This window comes from Magallana gigas, chromosome 5 (assembly GCF_963853765.1).
Source record: "Magallana gigas chromosome 5, xbMagGiga1.1, whole genome shotgun sequence".
NCBI classification, from domain to species: domain Eukaryota; kingdom Metazoa; phylum Mollusca; class Bivalvia; order Ostreida; family Ostreidae; genus Magallana; species Magallana gigas.
Genome location: NC_088857.1, coordinates 18,312,422 through 18,331,640, shown reverse-complemented (window position 1 = coordinate 18,331,640; position 19,219 = coordinate 18,312,422). Strand labels below are relative to the sequence as shown.

At 34.9% G+C, this 19,219-nt stretch overlaps 2 protein-coding genes across 3 annotated transcripts; one reads left to right on the top strand and one right to left on the bottom strand.

Annotated features, from left to right (window-relative positions):
* The first annotated feature begins 150 nt into the window (after positions 1–150).
* On the top strand, positions 151–12,136 carry LOC105338951 (alkyldihydroxyacetonephosphate synthase, peroxisomal). Its single transcript, XM_011444293.4, has 19 exons — positions 151–349; positions 3,486–3,575; positions 3,933–4,023; positions 4,225–4,345; positions 4,528–4,602; positions 4,965–5,036; positions 5,593–5,672; positions 5,778–5,858; positions 6,504–6,629; positions 7,011–7,119; positions 7,375–7,554; positions 7,673–7,812; positions 7,956–8,005; positions 8,276–8,345; positions 8,792–8,853; positions 8,988–9,077; positions 9,909–10,008; positions 10,252–10,309; positions 10,487–12,136. Exons 1-19 carry the CDS (start codon positions 222–224, stop codon positions 10,624–10,626), a joined length of 1,863 nt encoding a protein of 620 aa, XP_011442595.3. The 5' UTR covers positions 151–221; the 3' UTR covers positions 10,627–12,136.
* A 371-nt stretch (positions 12,137–12,507) lies between these two features.
* LOC105338963 (DNA ligase 1) lies at positions 12,508–16,684 on the bottom strand. 2 transcript variants are annotated; one of them, XM_011444307.4, is made up of 3 exons: positions 16,353–16,684; positions 14,739–14,888; positions 12,508–14,553 (listed from the first exon to the last, which is right to left on the bottom strand). In XM_011444307.4, the coding sequence occupies exons 1-3, from the start codon at positions 16,561–16,563 to the stop codon at positions 12,626–12,628; spliced, it is 2,289 nt and encodes a 762-aa protein (XP_011442609.3). In that variant the 5' UTR covers positions 16,564–16,684; the 3' UTR covers positions 12,508–12,625. The 2 variants fall into 2 exon arrangements, with proteins under 2 accessions (XP_011442609.3, XP_019927261.3); XM_020071702.3 differs by lacking the exon at positions 16,353–16,684 and adding an exon at positions 15,076–15,095.
* Between the last annotated feature and the right edge of the window lie 2,535 nt (positions 16,685–19,219).

Sequence of the window (19,219 nt, the reverse complement as noted above, 5' to 3'; positions counted from 1 at the left end):
AAAAGAACCACACGCGAGATTTTCTAAAATTCATTAATTCCAAAAGCTCTTACATTTTAATTGAAACACATCAAAGAAATTTATAAAAGATTCTCCGACTTATAAGAATAATTAAGCCTATATTTACCCCACTTCTAACAATTTGAGTCGGGATCGAAAATCAACCTTTAACCCAAAAGTGGCGTTATCGTTGATAACGCGACCAACGACAACGTGCAAAAATGTCAAAAACAGGGGACAATCTACCAAAGGAAGAAAAGGACACTAAAAGCAGAAGTACAATCGATGTTCAAAGTGTAAACGGGAGAGTACCTATGAATGCAGAAACTCCTACGATTCCAAAACGCCGGTAAGTTGGCGATTACGAAACCGGACCTGGGCAATGGGCATAGGATTACTGTGTGATAAAATAATAAATGAAAAGTAAAAAAATTAACTAAAAACTGACTTTTGAATTACCAAGTAATATATAATATTTCAAGAAAAGAAGTCTTAACATGCACGTATGTTATGGAGTTGGATTTCGTTTATTCAAACAAATTTTAATCAGATTCTGCCGGATGGAAGAAACTTTATAATGGGGGGGGGGGGGGCAGACCGGCCCGGATTAGAACCCTGGCCTCCTGAATTTCTAGTCAGGTGCTCTAATAATTGAACTATCTGGTGCCAATATTAAAGGGGCCTGGGTTTGAATCCTTGTCTGATTTGTCATTTTTCATCAATATTTAGCCCTTCCAGTTTAGCAGTTACATTTGATGCTGTGCCACGATATGATGTCGATATTGTACACAAAATGACAGTTAAACTTTGATATCCAACCTGATAAGTTGCAATACATTTTTGTCGGAATTGTACACAAAATGATCGGCATTGATATCTAACAAGAAATTTAATAAGTTGAATTACATTTATGATACCGATATCGACGATATCATACACAATATGATGATATTGATTTTGATATCATAGATGATTATTGGTATATTACTATTTGATGCAGGCCTAAAATAAGACATTCATGCTAAATAATGATAATGGAGATTCATGATTGTGAAATATGAAGTTGATGTTGTCTGTATCCACACAAAGTATGGATATGTAGAGCAAAGTTATGCAGTGTCTCTACAGCTACAGTTGTTGATGTTGTCGAAGCAATATTGATGTAATATTTACGATATCAACATAAGTAAAGACACCTTTAAATATGAAATGTTTCGGAAACTACAGTTGTTGACATTCACCAAGCGATACCAATTCAATATCATTGATATTGAAACCTATGTAAGACAACATTGTTGCAAATAACATCTATTAATATATGAAATTAATTAGAATGGTGTTGATGATGGTGAAATGATATCAATACGATATTGTCAATATCATCAATATTGATACATAACTCCATGCTGTCCCCTGGAACTGACAGGTAAATACATGTATAGTCCCTGAAATTTTCTAGCGGTACTTTCCTACTTCCATGATGAGTGAACAGTGAGCAAAAGTGAGTGCACACTGAATGGAAATTTTGTTAGTGAGCGCAGAGCACAAACATGAGTGCAAAGTGAACGGTGAACGTATGGTGAACGCTATGTGACCGCAAGTCGAAAAATATATTTGGACTTAGCTTTACATTGTGTTTCGTTGGTAATCAGGAATCAAAGTACTGAAGTACTGACGGGAGTTGATTTTATTGATTATCATTTATTTTAAAATCAACTTATCTTGCATGGCAATTATTTTCTTGTCTGTATTTAAATTATGCTTTTTTTTTATTGTACAAATTTTTAGACTTTTCCGACAAGAATTTTGAGAAACCCCACATGAATCATGTTGTGTAATATTTAAAGATAAATTTCAAACTATGTATTAGTAATCGAAACAATTCTAAGAATTGTATGGATCCAGGCACTATTGATATCGAACTCTAGTCTTGTTCAACCAGACGCTCGGCTGTCTCCGTTAATCTCCAACAGGCAAGAGAGCCTCTCTGCTTGTCGGAAATTTACGGGGACAGCCGAGCGTCTGGTTGAACGAGACTTTTTTAAACTCTGGTGTAGGAACACATAAGACTACAAAAAAATATCTAAATTGTTTATATTATATAAAATCTGACTATTTTCTAAGTGTTTATAGATAAGTTTCCTTGAAAAACATTGCTTCAGCATACATTACAATGAATTTTTCTATTATTTTCAAGAACTAAGTCTTGTCAGCAGTGATGATTTGTGTGTAGGTCCAAACACTGTTTCACTTTTGGTTTGCCAGAGTAACTGCATAGGAGAGTTGATTAAAATCAACTCCCAAAAATAACTTATAAACTACATATATGTATTGTTATAAGCCTAAATATAATATTATCTGACTGAAGCATAAGTGGATGTTAATTAATAAACGGTAAGCGCAAGTTGAACACTTTGTGGACGCACTGTGAATGCTTTGCGAACGATGAGCTCGAATGGAGCAGAGCAGAGAGCTTAAGGTCAGACGACACGTTCCTCAATTTTAGATAACTTTTTCCAGGAATTTGTTAATGGTTTACTACTACTTTGACAAGCCTTCTTGCAAAAAATTAGAGTACCTTACCAGGCATTTCTGCAAAATACTAGAGTATGCAATTTCCTATATAATCTTCTTGAAAATACACTTGAATTGCTGATATAAAAATAAATACACCTACACCACAGTGAAATTCACTGTATTAGAACTATATCTCCGTCTGGGCGGGGATTTGAACTCACCACCTCTAGAATCTGTACGCTTCTGACAGTGAGCGGTCACGGTTCTAAACACTCGACCATCAAGACATATAACCATATCTAAGTAAATTTTGATGATTTCTAAAGTAATTATAAAATTAATATTTTTTTATTGGACTCTTTATTATGAGGAGATACAAAAAAGATTCTCGAGGAACGTGTCGTCTGACCTTAAGTGAATACATGTGGAATGCACTGTGAGCCGCACGACGAACACATGAAATAATGGGAAAGTAGAACATTTTGGGGACTGTACCTGCCTGGGAAAAGGTGTAGATCTATGGGATTAGCGGCCAGGAAGCAGAAATTATGATCTAAATACTGTATATAAATTCAGATGCCAATAATCTCTTCATATTGTATCATCATATACTGTAAATTCCTAATTAAACGCGAGGAATTAATATCCGCGTAAAATAGCGAGAAGCCCGTCTTGCGAATTTTAAAATCTCGCTTTTAATTTTGGGACACATGTAAACAACATGAAAGTAAGATAAAATTTCGGCATTCGCGATTTTATGTTCTCGCGATTTGATGGTAAATCGTTGAATCGCAGAATTAAGTACTCGCATAAAATAAGGAATCTACAGTAAACATGATTGTTTTGGATAAGCAAAAATATCAATCCAATTTTCAATTTGATTTGGGTTGAGTGTTGAAAGATTATATAGTGATAGTCATTGTAAGAAAGATCATCACAAAATTCAGTTGAATTGTTTTGTTTTTCAGACAGGAACTGTTAAAATGGAATGGTTGGGGATACAGCGATTCCAAATTTATTCTGAACAAAGATGGACAGGTTGAATTCACAGGGGACAGGTGATTTTAGAATAGATAGACTTTTGTACACAAATATTGTACAAAAGTTCAAACAAATATTATAATTTTATGTATAAAAAATATGTGTTTTGATATCTGGTGTATACTTAAGATTCCAAATTCAATGTGAGGAATAAATATCTGCGTAAGATTGTAAAAATTTCATCTCGCAAATTTAAAACTCACTTACGGTATATTTTTTGGACATATGTTAACTACATAAAACTATGATAAAAATTTGACATTCACGATTTTATGTTCTCTCGATTGGATGGAAAATGGTAGAGTCACGGAATTAAGTACTCACGTAAAAAAAGGAATCTACAGTATCTTTGACTTGCTGTTTTTTATCTTAAGGTATCGTTTGAGTGGACAAGTAATGCCTCAGCTTCGAGACTGGATGATGGCTACAGTAGGAATTAGTCTTGACCACAAAACACCAGCTCAGGTAAAAAATAAGAAAAGTAAATTTTCAAAGATATTTTTGGTCATTGATCATGCAGATCATCCAAAATGTGCCTTAAATCTGTTCAAAATACAATATTAATGTGTATTGCAGTAGAGTAATTAAAAGAAGGCATTGGAAGCACAATATTTATCTTAGCCTTGCTAAATTCATCTCTCTAACATTTGTCATTTTGTATTTTAGCCACCTCTGACAGCTAAAGATATCAATGCTCCAAAAAGAAATGAGGAATTCATCTCTGACCTCAGAAAAACCAGCATACCATTCACTGACGATTGTCAGGACAGACTATTTAGAGCTCATGGTAAATTAAATCCAATATGAAATTTTCTAATTCATAACTCCTTTCATACATGTATATAACAAAGAATCTTGAATGTGATTTTGAATGAAAAACTGTTACAAGTCTTTTGAATTACCGTAATAATGTGGTCTATGACATTTGATAAAACCCATGTTTAATATTATTTTCTTACTCTCTTTTAGGGCACACTTTGCATGAAATTTTTGTTCTGAGGGAAGGAATGTTCAACAGAATTCCAGACCTTGTTGTTTGGCCTCGTAAGTACATCTAAAGTACATGTACTGTAGACTCCAATTTTTATGATTATTCTGCAATTCTGCTGTTTTTTATCAAATTGCGAGACAAAAGGAAATTTTACATGTCTCAGACTAATTATTCCTCCTCTGGTATAAAGAATCTACAGTATTTACTTACAGAGATATCAATTATTAAAACAGTTATTGATTTCTCACTTATTGAGAAGCTTGCATTCAGATGGTTATAAACACCAAATAAAATGATCCATGTTTAAATATGAAACTGTCATGTGTTTTTCACTGGAAAATGTGATTTAAAGTGATAACGATGTCATAATAATAACAACAGAACTTTTAATTATTTGTTGGTTTTTGTTTTGCAGAGTGCCATGATGATGTTGTAAAGATTACAGCCCTATGTTGTAAACACAATGTTGTCATCATTCCATTTGGAGGTAAGTTGGTGGCAATTGTTTTTTCTACGTTTCTATTTATAGTTCTGATGTGAATGGAGATTTCCCAGTTTCCATTTACAGTTCTGATGTATAAATGTATGAATTTTGTTGTTTGTTGCCTCTTGCCAAGGTGACATCATTTAGATAGATATTTCCCATGTTATAAATTTTTGATTTTACATTGAGATGACAATCATTGCATGTTGTCACTGACTTTAGAACTATAGTACTGTATACAGGTAAATATTCACCCCCGTTTTATTTTCGTCCTTTTTGCCCTCTTTGTCTACGGGTGAATTTAAGACTTGGCGAATTGCATTGGCTCAAAATATCTCTTTTTGAACACAACTTTGGGCGAATTCAAGACGGGGCAAAACTGTTTGCAAGTGAAGAGGAGCGAAAATAACATGGGGCAAAAATAACCCTTTGTACAGTATTCACATGTACATATATACCGGTAAATAAAAGACCAAGTAAAATTGTGAACAAAAAAATTTAATGATACGTACCTGAAAGGATAAGTATTTGAATCTCTCTATAAATTTTGACATTTCAGGAGGAACCAGTGTGTCCGGAGCTCTCGAGTGCCCAGCAGAAGAACGTCGAATGATTGTCTCCCTTGATACATCACAAATGGTAAATTATGTAAAGTCTTACAAGCCCTCAAAACCCACCCCAACTTTTGCTTTCAAAGAATTATTTCATATGACAACAAGTAACACATTTCTTTGTGGATTTCAGAACAAGATTCTGTGGATTGATGAGAAGAACCTGACCGCCCACTGTGAGTCTGGTATCATCGGTCAGGACCTGGAGAGGAGGGTAAGCTTAGGGTACTGAGTGTACAGTACCTTAGGGTACTGAGTGTACAGTACCAACCAGACCCAACCTAACAGAAAGCAGACCCCAACCAAACCCCAGGTCTACTTGCTGTGTCTTCTAAGGGTCTGCTAAGACAGACCCAGGGCAGACACAAATTTGACACAAAGACACAAAGCAGACACTGACCAGACCCAAAACAGACCCAGGGTCAGCTTTTGAGGTCTGCTTTTGTGTTAGTTTGTGTCTTGTCAGTAGTGTATGGATGTGAAATCAATGGCTTATTTCTCACATGGTTTGTGACTTGGAGCCTATGCATTGAAGTTTACACGGTGTTGAGAATAAGTCTTGTCCTGTACCTTTGTCATTTCTGCACCCTACTTATTTTTTTCTCATTTGCCCTTCACAAGTCTGACTGAATAAAAATAACATAAATCTGGTGTAATAAAATTTATGTAATTATAGCATGACACCTCCTATACATTTTCGTCCATCATCAAACTTTGTCTTTTGTTTCACTTTGTGCAAAGCAGAGCTTTAATGATAAATGAACTCATTAAAAATCGAAAGAATTTTACTTTTGTGTCTTTGAAATGTAAGTACTCATATTTTTTTAAAGACTTAAAGTTTGTTCTTTAATCTCTTTAGCTAGCAGAAAAGGGCTTCTGCACAGGACATGAGCCAGACTCAATGGAGTTTAGTTCCCTGGGTGGCTGGGTCGCCACCAGAGCTTCAGGAATGAAGAAAAATATTTATGGCAATATTGAAGATATGGTGAGTGAGGATAAATGCTCATTGTTTGAGGGTTGCTCTTAGCAAAACTAGTTTCAAACTTTCAAAATACCAATTATTGACATCATCGGAAACCCAGGGTAGGTCTCACTTCTCTTACCTCCTGTAAGAGATGCAAACCAACAGTTGGTTTCTGATGATGAGTATTGATAGCCTACCTGTATCTTGTAAAAAACAAGTTCTGTCGTTTTTATCAGATAATTTTGAACATTCATTTGCTGTTAATAGTTGAATTAATGGTTGAATTAACAAATGAATTAATTACTGATGGTGCAGAGTTGCTGAATTTCAGCATGAGAGATCATTAGAAGTTTTACCGATATATGTCTCCAATTCTACATGTTCTTTTTTCCTTGTTTTCAGGTAGTTCATATAAAGTTTGTGACCCCCAAGGGAGTGATGGAGAAAAGTTGTCAAGTACCCCGCCTATCATCTGGCCCCGACATCCACCATTTCATCCTAGGGTCGGAGGGTAAGTTCTTGTTTTCCCCTCCAGCTAATTTGATCAGGCGTTGAATTTTTCACCATGCTATTTTCATATTCGTGAAAAAAAAAGAAAGAAGGAAAAGGGATATCGTCTGACTTTATATTAACATTTATTGTGGATTCCTAATTTATTGCGAGTAATAATGTCAGCATAAAATTATAAAGCTTGTAGATTTTTACATCTTGCATTTTTCATACAGTTGTGACAACTACACTATTCAGAGATTATTAAATTTTACAGGAACGCTGGGCGTGGTGACGGAGGTCACTCTGAAGATCCGCCCACTTCCTCCCTGTAGGAAGTATGGCTCCATTGTGTTTCCGGAGTTTGTGAATGGTGTCAACTGTCTCAGAGAGATAGCCAAGCAGAGATGTGCCCCAGCATCCATCCGACTGATGGACAATCAGCAATTCCAGTTTGGTAAAAACTCTTTATGTTTTCAGGAAAATTTAACGGTAATTTTAGAATTTGTTCCACATCTTATGTGAAGGAATTTTGTAAGTTGCTGAAGAAAAGATTTCCTTTTCTTTTATTATAGGTCATGCCTTGAAACCCGAATCCAAATCTCTGCTGAATAGTTTTGTTGAAGGGATCAAAAAGTTTTACATAACAAAACTCAAAGGTTTTGATACTTCACAGATGGCAGTTGCTACTCTTCTTTTTGAGGGAACAAAACAGGTTCGTAAATGCATTTAACTCTTTCATGTATATTTCTTGAACAAAGACCATTATTACTTGGACTAATTTCTTTTTGAGTTATGGCCCATGATTCTGATCGTCTGTGTTTTGCTGTATGCTTTATTGACTTTATGCTTTTACAGGAAGTAGCAGCACAAGAAAAGAGGGTATATGAGATTGCTGCTCAATTTGGGTAAGTTTTGCTGGTTTCTGCATGTAAACCCCCCCCCCCCCCCCCCCCCCCCACACACACACACACTCTCTTTCTCTCTCTTCTATTCTCTTTTTATCAAAATAATTGAAGACTTTAGTAATGTAATATCTTATAAATTGTAATGGAAGTAAAAATAATGTGTACACCAAAGAATATCCACCAAAAATTTAAAGATTAGTTAAATCAGTGTGCTGAATGAAATATACAACCAGAGTTTACCGGTATATAATGATTTTATTTTTTTTCCAGAGGGTTGCCAGCTGGCACTGACAATGGAGAGAGAGGTTACATGTTAACCTTTGTGATAGCCTATCTCAGGGTAGGTATCAGATCGTCAGAATAAAGCCACTCAGTCTCAGGTTCCTGGCCCCACCGTCACCTAACTTTTCAAATCACTCAACTGAGTCCTCAACTCAAGTCCTTGCATAAATTTGAGGTAAAAAACTCAGACTTTAAGCTGAGTATTGATTTGAGAAAAGTTGGTGACGGTGGGACCTGGTAACCTTGAATCCTGAATGATTTCCATCGATCAAGTTGATTCAGAGTCTATTCAGATTTGTTCTTAGAAATTGCAAAAATGCCTGTATAACAAACAAAACAAAATTTGAAAAAAATCATTTTGAATATCAATTTGATTTGACAATATTTGTTCTAAATGCAGACATTAAGAGAGAGTGTTAATAACTTGATATTGTTTTTTGTTTTGATTGTTTTCATCCCGACTAAGATGTAAATGTTTGATGATATCAAACTTTGTGTTTTCAGGATCTTGGCTTTGAGTACTACATCGTAGCTGAGTCCTTTGAGACGTCTGTTCCATGGGATAGGTAAAAAAAATTTAATACTCTGGTCAAACACAGTAGCATGCTTGTACAAGGTTCGATGAATGAGATTATAGCATTGTCGATATACACAGATGAGCTGGTTGTTTAGACCATTCTAAATATATTTATCCTCTCAGGTGTCTTGATCTGTGCCAAAATGTCAAAGACAGACTACACAGAGAATGCAAAGAGAAAGGGATTCAATTTCCTCCTTACATTACATGCAGGTTAGTGGGGGAAAATGTTTCTCTATTTGAAAGTGAAGTTTTTGTCATGGTCTAGTAATATTTTCTAAGATTTGCCTTTCTGGAATGATTTAAGAGGACGTTTGATGCATTATACTTGGACAATGACATTGAATACAATACATGTAAAAAAAACAAATTATTTTTAGTAAAGAACTATATGATAAGAGTTAAATTTGGCCCCCATAATTCGCCATTTTTTAAGTGTTTCGGGTACAATAAAATGTTAACTTATTATTTAGAAGAGTTGATATAAAATATATTTTTCATCTATTTATTTGATTTCTTTGCACTCACTGGCAGTATATGACGTCAGAAGTGACGCCATTTCTATAATTCAATCAAAATTAGCGAAAAATCGACATTTTTCTTATCTATTTACGAATGGGAAATATAGAGCGCATGCTTGAACAAGGAAAATTTTTTTGTCACTTATTATTCTTGGCTAGATACATCTCTGATTAAAATATTTTATTTGTTCAAGAATGGGCTCTATGTTTTCAGAAGGAAAAACTGCTTGAAAACACGCTGGTTTACGCTAAAAATTCAAAAATGGCAGGAAAAGGTTGTCTTTACAATGTCATATTTCTAAATTGTGGGCACTTGAACCAAAATGAATATTATGTAAACACATCACATACATATCTGTACTAAGAAAACAAAGAATGATAGTAAAATGATGATGTTCATTTTAGGGGGCCATTTTAGGCCCTTATCATATATAGTCCTTTGGGAATAATTATGAATGAGTTACAAAATAGATGGGATGTAATGCTGATCAATTTGTTTTCATGAGAAACTGTTCTTCTGTAGGGTAACACAGACCTATGATGCCGGTGCTTGCGTTTATTTCTACTTTGGGTTCAATTACCGAGGCATCCAGAACCCAGTCCAGTTGTATGAAGAAATAGAGGTAAAATAATTTCCTAGAAGTATTTTATATAGTGAATTGTTGAAAGGTCATCTACGCTTACTACCTTTATACCTGTCATCATTTATCTTGATATTCTTGACTTTAATGCAGTTAATTGTCAATATTGAAACTCCAATGTAATGTAAATTGAAATATCTTTCTTTCTTTCATATCGGTAAAAAGTCATTTCTGGTTAATTGACAAAGATGAATATGTTAATCAGGAATATTCGATGTTTTATAGGCCTCCGCAAGAGATGAAATTCTGGCAAATGGAGGAAGTATTTCACATCATCATGGTGGTAAGTTTGGTATATCAGGAATGATTTCATGCATGATTAAAGTCTTCATTCCTAGCAAATTTTTATTAAAAAGGGTGAAAGATGTTTTAAAAACAGATTTAAAAATTCATGTGTAAAAGAATTCTTTCAATGCTTTCTAGGATTTCTTTTCATTTTTTTTTTCATTCAATGTTCTAGTTGGTAAGCTGAGGAAGCCATGGCTCAAGAAAACTGTTGGAGAGGTTGGCTTAGGATCAATGCGTGCCATCAAGAATTACATTGACCCTGACAACATCTTTGGAAACAACAACCTAATGATAGGCGATTCCAAACTGTAAATCATTGGACAATTACACATGGTCATGTGATAAGAAGAAAATGTAGACCTAAACTATATAATCTGATACTGTGGTACTTGTTTTCATATACATGTTTTTTTTTATGAAGAAAAGAAGAAATCCTTTCAATTTTGTTTTTTCATCAGTGCTTATAAATACATCTAATTTTGAAAAGAGATATGCTATTTTCATGACATGCTAATGATGCTACTATGGTATGCACTTCAAAATTGTGTTGATGCATAGAATGGTATGATATGCACTTTCTCTTGATGTTGAAGACACAAAACTACATACATGTAACCAAAAATATTATAATAAAATCATTGTAAGCAGAAGTTTAATTCATTGCATATATATACATGTATATGTGTACTTGTATGATATCATGTTGAGAATATTTGCAAATTCAATGTGTACTTGGCTTTTGTATGAGACTTTTTTTATACCTTTCATGATAGAGGTCACAGATGCATTTTTTTAAAAACCATTTAATAATAATTGACATATTCATTGTAGCATGAAATTTATGTACCCGATACATGTGTCATTAATTAATTTTCAAAAGAATCTTTGCAATAACATTTCACTCAGTCTTCATTGCATAATCAATACCAGCTAAAGTAAGCATAGAGGGATTTCATGGGATCCTAAATAATATTTGAACAACCAGAAATATTGTGGGGCCTCATTATTCAAGGACAATACTTGCAAACCTTAAAAGCAAAGCTTAACAAAGCCAACAAAATTTTCAACCAAAAAGAGTTTGCTTGGTGATTTTCCTTTTTTCATTCTTTTTTTTTAATAATTTTTAAAATTTACATTTTTTAATTTGATTTATTTTGTAAAGATGGGGGACAACTCGATTATTAGCACTGTCTATAAATACTTACAAGTGAATACATTTCCTTGGAAAATTTTGTAATCTATAACGAAGTTCACTACGATACATGTAGATTACATGTATATGTCAATTTTTTGGTCAATTTGTCTCTGACATTGTCTGAGATAGTTATGTAGTTTTTGGTCTGAGATAGTTATGTAGTTTTATTATCATGAACAAATATTTCTGAATCTGAAAAAGCTAATGGCAAATATTATATGTTTTAAGATATAAAATAGTTATTGAATATTTGAAAACAATGTTTTCACTCTTTTTATCAATATAAATGAGTGTTAGGTATTATATGAACAAGTTTATTTTTGCATCAGCATCTTGGATAAAATTTCATTTCATTAGAATGGGGAATTTAAAAAAAAATCATGTAAGTTTAAAGCATTATGCTCACAGTGTCAAATATACATTAACGGTACACAAATTTCTAAAATAAGAAAACTTTCACAGTATTTCAGAATGAAAATAATTTATTTAAATTCTTGTTTAGAAAAATATGAATGTCAATACTTATTCACCACATGTATTTATTTATTGCGCTTTTGTGATTATTTTTTTATTGTTAATGATAATTTCTAATTATTAAATGGTGTCATTAACACCACATAAACTTCATGTAATTCTTTTAATTTGTGCTTTATAATCATTATATGAATGTTCCACATTTTCATAGATGAAGTGGCAATGCAAGAACCAGGAAAAATCTTGAGGGGATGTTTGTGTCCGAAACACGTGAATGTCGAAATTTCAAAGAGGTCACGAAAAGCTCGACAACCACATGGAAATTAATAATATTCCTCCTTTGTAATAGCCATTGTCCCATTTCTTTCTTTTTCCTTTTCGTTTTTTACCCGCAGATGAGGCGGTGGGGGGTCGGTTGGTGGCAACTTTTACATATCTAAGGGATGTTGGTCTACTTATCCTTTTACGCCCTTTAAATGAATCCACTTTATATCAGAGGATTTTTATAGATCATAATAAGTATATTTTAATTTACAAAATATTTAATTGAAAGACATGAACCAAGCATCGCATTCATTAAAAAAAATAAATAATTATTTACATAGATAAATAGTGTAGTTTCATTCAACGGGGAATTGTCGTCTAGTTTTTGGCACTTTTGGATCGATCTATGATAAATTCGACTTTACTTTTCTCCTCTTTTGTCAGATCTTCCTCATACTTTGGCACCGATAGTTCGTAACAGCATTTTCTGCAGCGATCATGGACGATCGCTACCCGTTGTTCCTTGTTTGCGCGTCTTTGCTTGGTAAGAGACGCGCTCTTGTGACTACGACCTTCTAAAGACATGTCTATTTTTGGAAACGAAGTCTTGGCTCGTTTCACTTGCCTCTTCTTTTTCTTCTTCACACTTGGGGATGTTTTCGGGTCGTCGAAAGAGACTAGCGGCCGATGATACAAAGCCGATGTGGCGTTTCCGGAAGAATACGTCTTTGCAGACGGCTGTGTGGGATTGGTTTTTCGGGAAACTCCGTCAGTACGAAAGTCTAGATCGGTTTCCGATTCGTTGTCGGAAAGCCCCGGTCCATGTCCGGCATCGTCTATTATTTCCTCTTCACTGGTAGCTTCTTCCTCGTTATCAGCAATAGCGCCCTCTTCCGTCTCATTGTTTACTTCGTCATCCTTCAAGATGTCGTCAATTGTTTCCTTTAGGTTTTCGTCTTCATCTTTTTTCCCACTTTGATCGTGGACCTCATCTTCTTTGATACTTTCCACTGTGGTTGACTCGTTCACATGCTCGTCCTCGTCAAAGATGACCTGAGACGGCGGTCTGTTAGCCTTTTCGACCATTTTTAAAGACGTATCTATGTAAATGGAAGACAGTTTGCTTTGATTGTCCATCGTTCTATCTATTTCATCGATAATTTTCTCCATGTTTTCGTCTTCCTCACTTAATGTTCCATCCTTATCCTTATAACTAAGTTTACTAACGGAACTTTTTTCTTCATCGACGTGCGAAATTTTATTGATTTTCTTCTTTTTGGGCCCAACATCTATTCCCCTAGGAGAAAGCATTTTAGATAAACGTTGTTTTCTTATCGTGGGCAATGCTTGCAAGGCACTAGCTTTCAACATCAGTTCCTCTTTATGTGAAAGTTTGCTTGGTTGCTTTATGGGCGTCACCTTATTATGAAGACAGTGATCTCCAGGGCAAAATGCCAGATGTTCGGGACCTTCGACGTACTTGACGATTTTGGGATAATCCTCTGTCTTTAGATTTTCCACAAGCTTTATGACGGTGTGATCGAAGGGGCATTTGTTGCAGGTGACTTTCATTATGGCTATTCTATTGTTTTTCTGTGCCACCCGCATTTCATGAGCCAACTGTCTCTTTTTATCAACAGTTTTTGCGCTTTTGGCGGGCTTCAATTTCTGAGCTCTATCTGTAAACACCACGGGAAAGTCATTGAAAGACACCCCCGAGCGAACAGCCGGTGTTTCACTCTTTGGTTGTGTCTTGTCCTCTCCATCTGAGATGTTTTCTTGAATTTCCTCTTGACTTCGTTTTGAGATCTCGTCTGATTCTTTCATTTCCATTTCCTCCTCGATTATTTTCTTTGAGTCGTCTGCTTCTTCTTTTTTGCAAGAACTTCCGCCATCAGTTGTTGTTTCCGTTTGTTTGCTATCATCATCCATAAGTTCATCCAACATTTCATTAAAGTAATCAAAATTGGGCGGGGGCTTCTTTTGGGATTTTTTACTCTGCCTGGTGGTGGGCCGGAGATATTCCTCGTACTCATCTTCACTAATTTGTACATGGTCTTTTAGATGCGTGCCAACTGGTGGCTTCACGCTAAAGTCAAACATATGTTGACGAATATCAAAACCACTCCCCAGGTGCTTCCGTTTCTTGCTAGTGCGCACCAAAACAGCATTGAAAAGGTTTAAGAAACTACACATGATAACAGGTACGATGCTAATGATGGCCATGAAAAATCCATATTCAAGAGAGATTTGCCTTCCGGTGTTGTTGGAAGCGAAAGAGTAAGCTGCAATGCAAAGCAGGAGACCTAAAAAAAAACATCAATTATGTTAGTGCTTATATATTATAATACACAATCTAAATTTCTTTTGAGTATGTACTATGTATACGCTAAAATTTGCCTCTGGATTAATTTTAAAAACCACGGCATGTTTACACTGATTCTATAATGCTCTAAGGCTCTCTGACCATGCTAAGTTCAATTTCTCTGACCTGCTAGAAGCCCAGTGACGGCGGACCCATAAAGCAGCCTCCTTTTCTTTCTGTATTCCCAGTAGAACTGGAGGAATCCTGTTCCCGTCGAAATAAAGTAGAAGAAAAGACCCAGGCTGGACATGGCCTGGGCAAAGCCCACCCATGATCCTGTAAGACAGGAAATACGTCACTACAACGTCATGATCAGCAACATAACCATTAAAAATGAACAAAAAACAGAGATTAAAAAATATAACAATTGTGATAAAATCCGTCGTTGTTAAGGACTAAACAAGTATTTCTCTTAGCAAGATATCGGTAATTAATCAATATTATAAATATGGTTTGATCTAACCTTATTGAAGTATTTTGCAGAAAGTTCAAACAGTACAAACAACAAACAAGACATCTGACATAGATGCTTTTACGCATTTAAAAACTCACTAAAACGGGAGATGTACAATATTAATACGTAGTATGTTTATTAACTTTGAAGCATGTACATAATTGTTTGTTGCTCTCCTTTGCTGCTCTAGGGTCCACAGGGTATGTCAAAGGTTAACGGATGTTTTAACATCTCACTCGGTCTTTCCGATAAGAGTTTTTAAAATGCTTTTTCAAGTTTTACTTTTTAAAGATATTGTTTGATGTTCAGGACTACATGGAGTTACTCCAGCACTTTTTACTAAGATATTTGCTGCGAACACATTTACAAAAAAAAAGCTGTATTATAGTGTTCTAGATAGAATAAGTATTCTATGTAAAATGATTTTTCTCGGTCAGTTCAGTGCATCACAACTAGTAATACATGTCAATTGCTAGCTACGTGGAAAACTGATCAGCACAAGTTCCCATAGAGGATTACTCGATTAGCATAATAAATAGGAAATTCCCACATGGTTTATCATTATGTACAGAGTGTACTCCGACAATAACGCTTAACAGGTCATATAGATAGTGGGAACAGAGCCAATTCCCGAGACATACTGGTGTGTCAAAAACATGAGATTTTTTTTGGGTAGAATTGAATTATCATTGTTTCAGCGGCTCAAGATTTGTGCACTTCTCGGAGACTCTTTAAACATGCATTCAGAATTACACAGAATTCCTTATTTTTACCGTGAGTGTAATATCCACAAAATACATGACGTGCGTCCCCACAAAACAGCGAATTTTTAACTACCAAATATGGAACACCGGGAATTAATAGTAGAAATCCCTGAAGATCGAGAAGTTTTTTTCTGTTTCTCCGAATACCGTGCGATGACCAGGGGTAGAAATCGTTTTGCTCGTTAACAAATGTTTTCATGCTTAAATCCAAGTGGATATGTCCTTAAGATTATACCATGTAAAAATATTTGAAAAAAAAATGTCAGATGATATAAAGACTCTGTGTTATATAGTTTTCACTCTTCTTATAGCATTAGTATGCCATGACGCATCTTTCCAAAAAAGAAGAATATGATCCGCGCGCAAGGACAGCATATAGTACATAAATTACTGTATGTGAGTTAAATACAATGCCCTTCATAATGTAAAAACAAAAATACATACAATTGAATGTATTACGACTTTTGTAAGTAGAAATCACTCAAAAAATAAAGTGAAATTTTTATGATAACGATGTCTTACCATCCACACTTTCTATATGGAATGTGTCACACTCCGATTTGATAAAGTCCTCGATACAGGTCATAAACAGACCATACCGATGTATCTGCCCCGCCGCGCTGGTGTACTTTGCCCAGTGTGGTAGTCCGTAGGCCACCACATAGTCTATGAATCCCAGGAGGATGAACAGAAAAGTGATTTTGCGCAAGAGCGCTCGTGCTTTTTGGTTCATGGTTTCATATTTCCACCTTAGATTTCCCTAGACACTTATGGCTACATTTTTGGTTACTGTTCAGAGTACCGTATCTATGTCCTTTGGAGACTTCATTGTTAGGCATTTGGGGAGATATCAGAAGTTTTAATCAACTTATCTTCCAATCAAAATTTATTCATTACGATTGTTCTAGCATAGTCGGTTGACTTTAGAGAATTAAAGTCGGCTCTAGGTATGAGGAGTTGGGGGGTTTAATATGGAAGGGTTAAACACATTGTTACCAAGACCCATTTATCAATGACAACGTGCAGTATATTACACCTATTTGGTTTTTTTTTTATTATTTAATGATATATTTAATTATTGGTATCACAGAAAACGCAGTTAATAGTATTTGACAATGAAATGAAATTAACGTTGCCTAACTACTTTCATACCATGCGCAAAGACCACCTCAACCACACTAAGACGAATAATATATTGATTGAGGGTTTGTGGCCACGCTTTTGTGAAATCATTTAATTTCGTGGGGGCAATTTTTGAGGACTGTAATGCTTTTAAAGGTTTTTGGGATGTAATTTCGTGGTTTCGTTTTTACATATAATCATATAAAGTATATTTCATAATCTATAGGGGGTAATAAATCGTAGGTAAGGGGCACCTACGAAATCCATGAAAATTCCATCCTATCGGATTCCACTTGAAAAATACATTTTAGTTGTGATTTACCTTTTAATATTTTCACCTTCACGTGGGTCCTAGTGTTTCGATATGATTGATATTAGATACCAACAATTGAAATGTAAAGTGCCCGTAGATGAACAATGAATGAAGGAGCAGGTACCCGAGCTGAGTTATCATAGATCACCAATGAACTACTAGTAGTGACTTCGTTTAATGTAATACGGTATTTCTTTGAGGCATTTGAAAGTTGAGGATATGCAGTGTCAGTGTTTCTGTAGCAGAGCTAAAGAAACGGTTCCATGTGATTTGCCAACCATTCCGCCGTAAACTGAAAAAGCCATGCACGTAGGAGTCGAATAAACAATTACATTAATGCAGTAGAAAAATCAAATCTGTTTTATCAACTGTTGCTACGTGGATCCTATTTTCACTTCTTAAAATTTCACTTATCATATTTTGATTTCATTCACAATCAAGCTAAAAAAGCAAGATTAAGTCTTGGACCTTTAAAAAGGTCCCCTGGGTACATGTATTTGAAAAGCTTGCACGTAGGTGCTGACCAGAAAATGTCAATAGTTCGTGGTGCACGACAATAAACCGGAGCTTAGAAGGCGATTGGTTCATTGTCTTCTAATGAATCCATCATAAAAGATGACCGAGTGACTACCTATCGGCAATTTGGCAATAAATTTGGTAAATTAAATCTTGACAGAGTATTTGTTTTTTTATTCTACGATTTTTTGCAAATTTATATGTAGGTGTCCAGATCGTTGATATCAAATTTCAGACTGTTAATTTGTATATATGGTCTTCTCATCATTCAGACTGTTTTGTATATACATGTATGTAAATACATGTATGTTTATATGACTGTTCCTCTTGTACTATTTATATGGTTTCGAGAGAGAAAATGAATTGATCTGATATCAATACATAGACAGTCTTTTATGATTAAAATAATCCCCACTTTTATTTTCTTAAAACCATTAAATTTGATAGCGGGAATTAAGCTTTCTGGCTTCTTTTGTATTTGATGTTATCCTGAAATCAGATATTTGAAATTAAGTATTTTTTGTGTCGCTTACAGAGAAAAGGTCTCGAACCATGCCCGAGACAATCGGTAAGAACACCAGCTAGAAATAAAATTCCCTGACTGCAATACATGTTTCAATCTCTCGGTTAATGTGTACTTTGTATTCTTTTACTTCTTAGCAGACCATAACTTGGATGCAATACAAATTACCAGGATGTTTTTTGTGTATGCGTTGTTGCCATGGTGCTCGCCATAATTCTACCAAGAGCATGATTTATGCTTTGAAATTTATGTTTCATGCATCGTGTGTTGTGTGCAACGATACTCTTAATCAAAAAACTTTATATGCAATAAAGAACACACATTTCATGTTCAATGAACATACGTTTTATGATATCAGTAATAATAATGATTAATTGAATTAACGGCGATGACGATGATGATTTTTCCAGGACACGTGGAAGCGGTAGACAAGCAGCCTTTTTTTTTTTGGGGGGGGGGGGGGGGGGGTAATATACAAGGAAGCACTCGATGGCAAATCCCGGTAATACAGCTTGTCCCCAGAAACGTTTTACGAGGGGTGGATGGCCATAGTCATTTTTAAACTCTTTTTTTTTAAATTTAATTCTATTGAGATGAAGAGCTCTGTATAACGATTGATATAGAAAAATATTCAAATTTTGAAGCTTGTATATTTGGATTCGGCTAAAAATTATCAATAAAATTTGAAGGTAGATCCGATTAAAAACCCGTTGACCATCCAGTCTCCTTAAAAATGAAAATTAAGTTTCTAGACTCGATCCTCTATAATAAAGGTATCAATCAGTTTAGAACGTTCATATAATATGACCATGACCAAATTTTGTTTGCGTAGAGGCTTTAAATCTTTACCTACATCATACATATTCTAATCTGTTTTTTAAATCGCTCAAACCAACAATAACATTGAGAAATGGA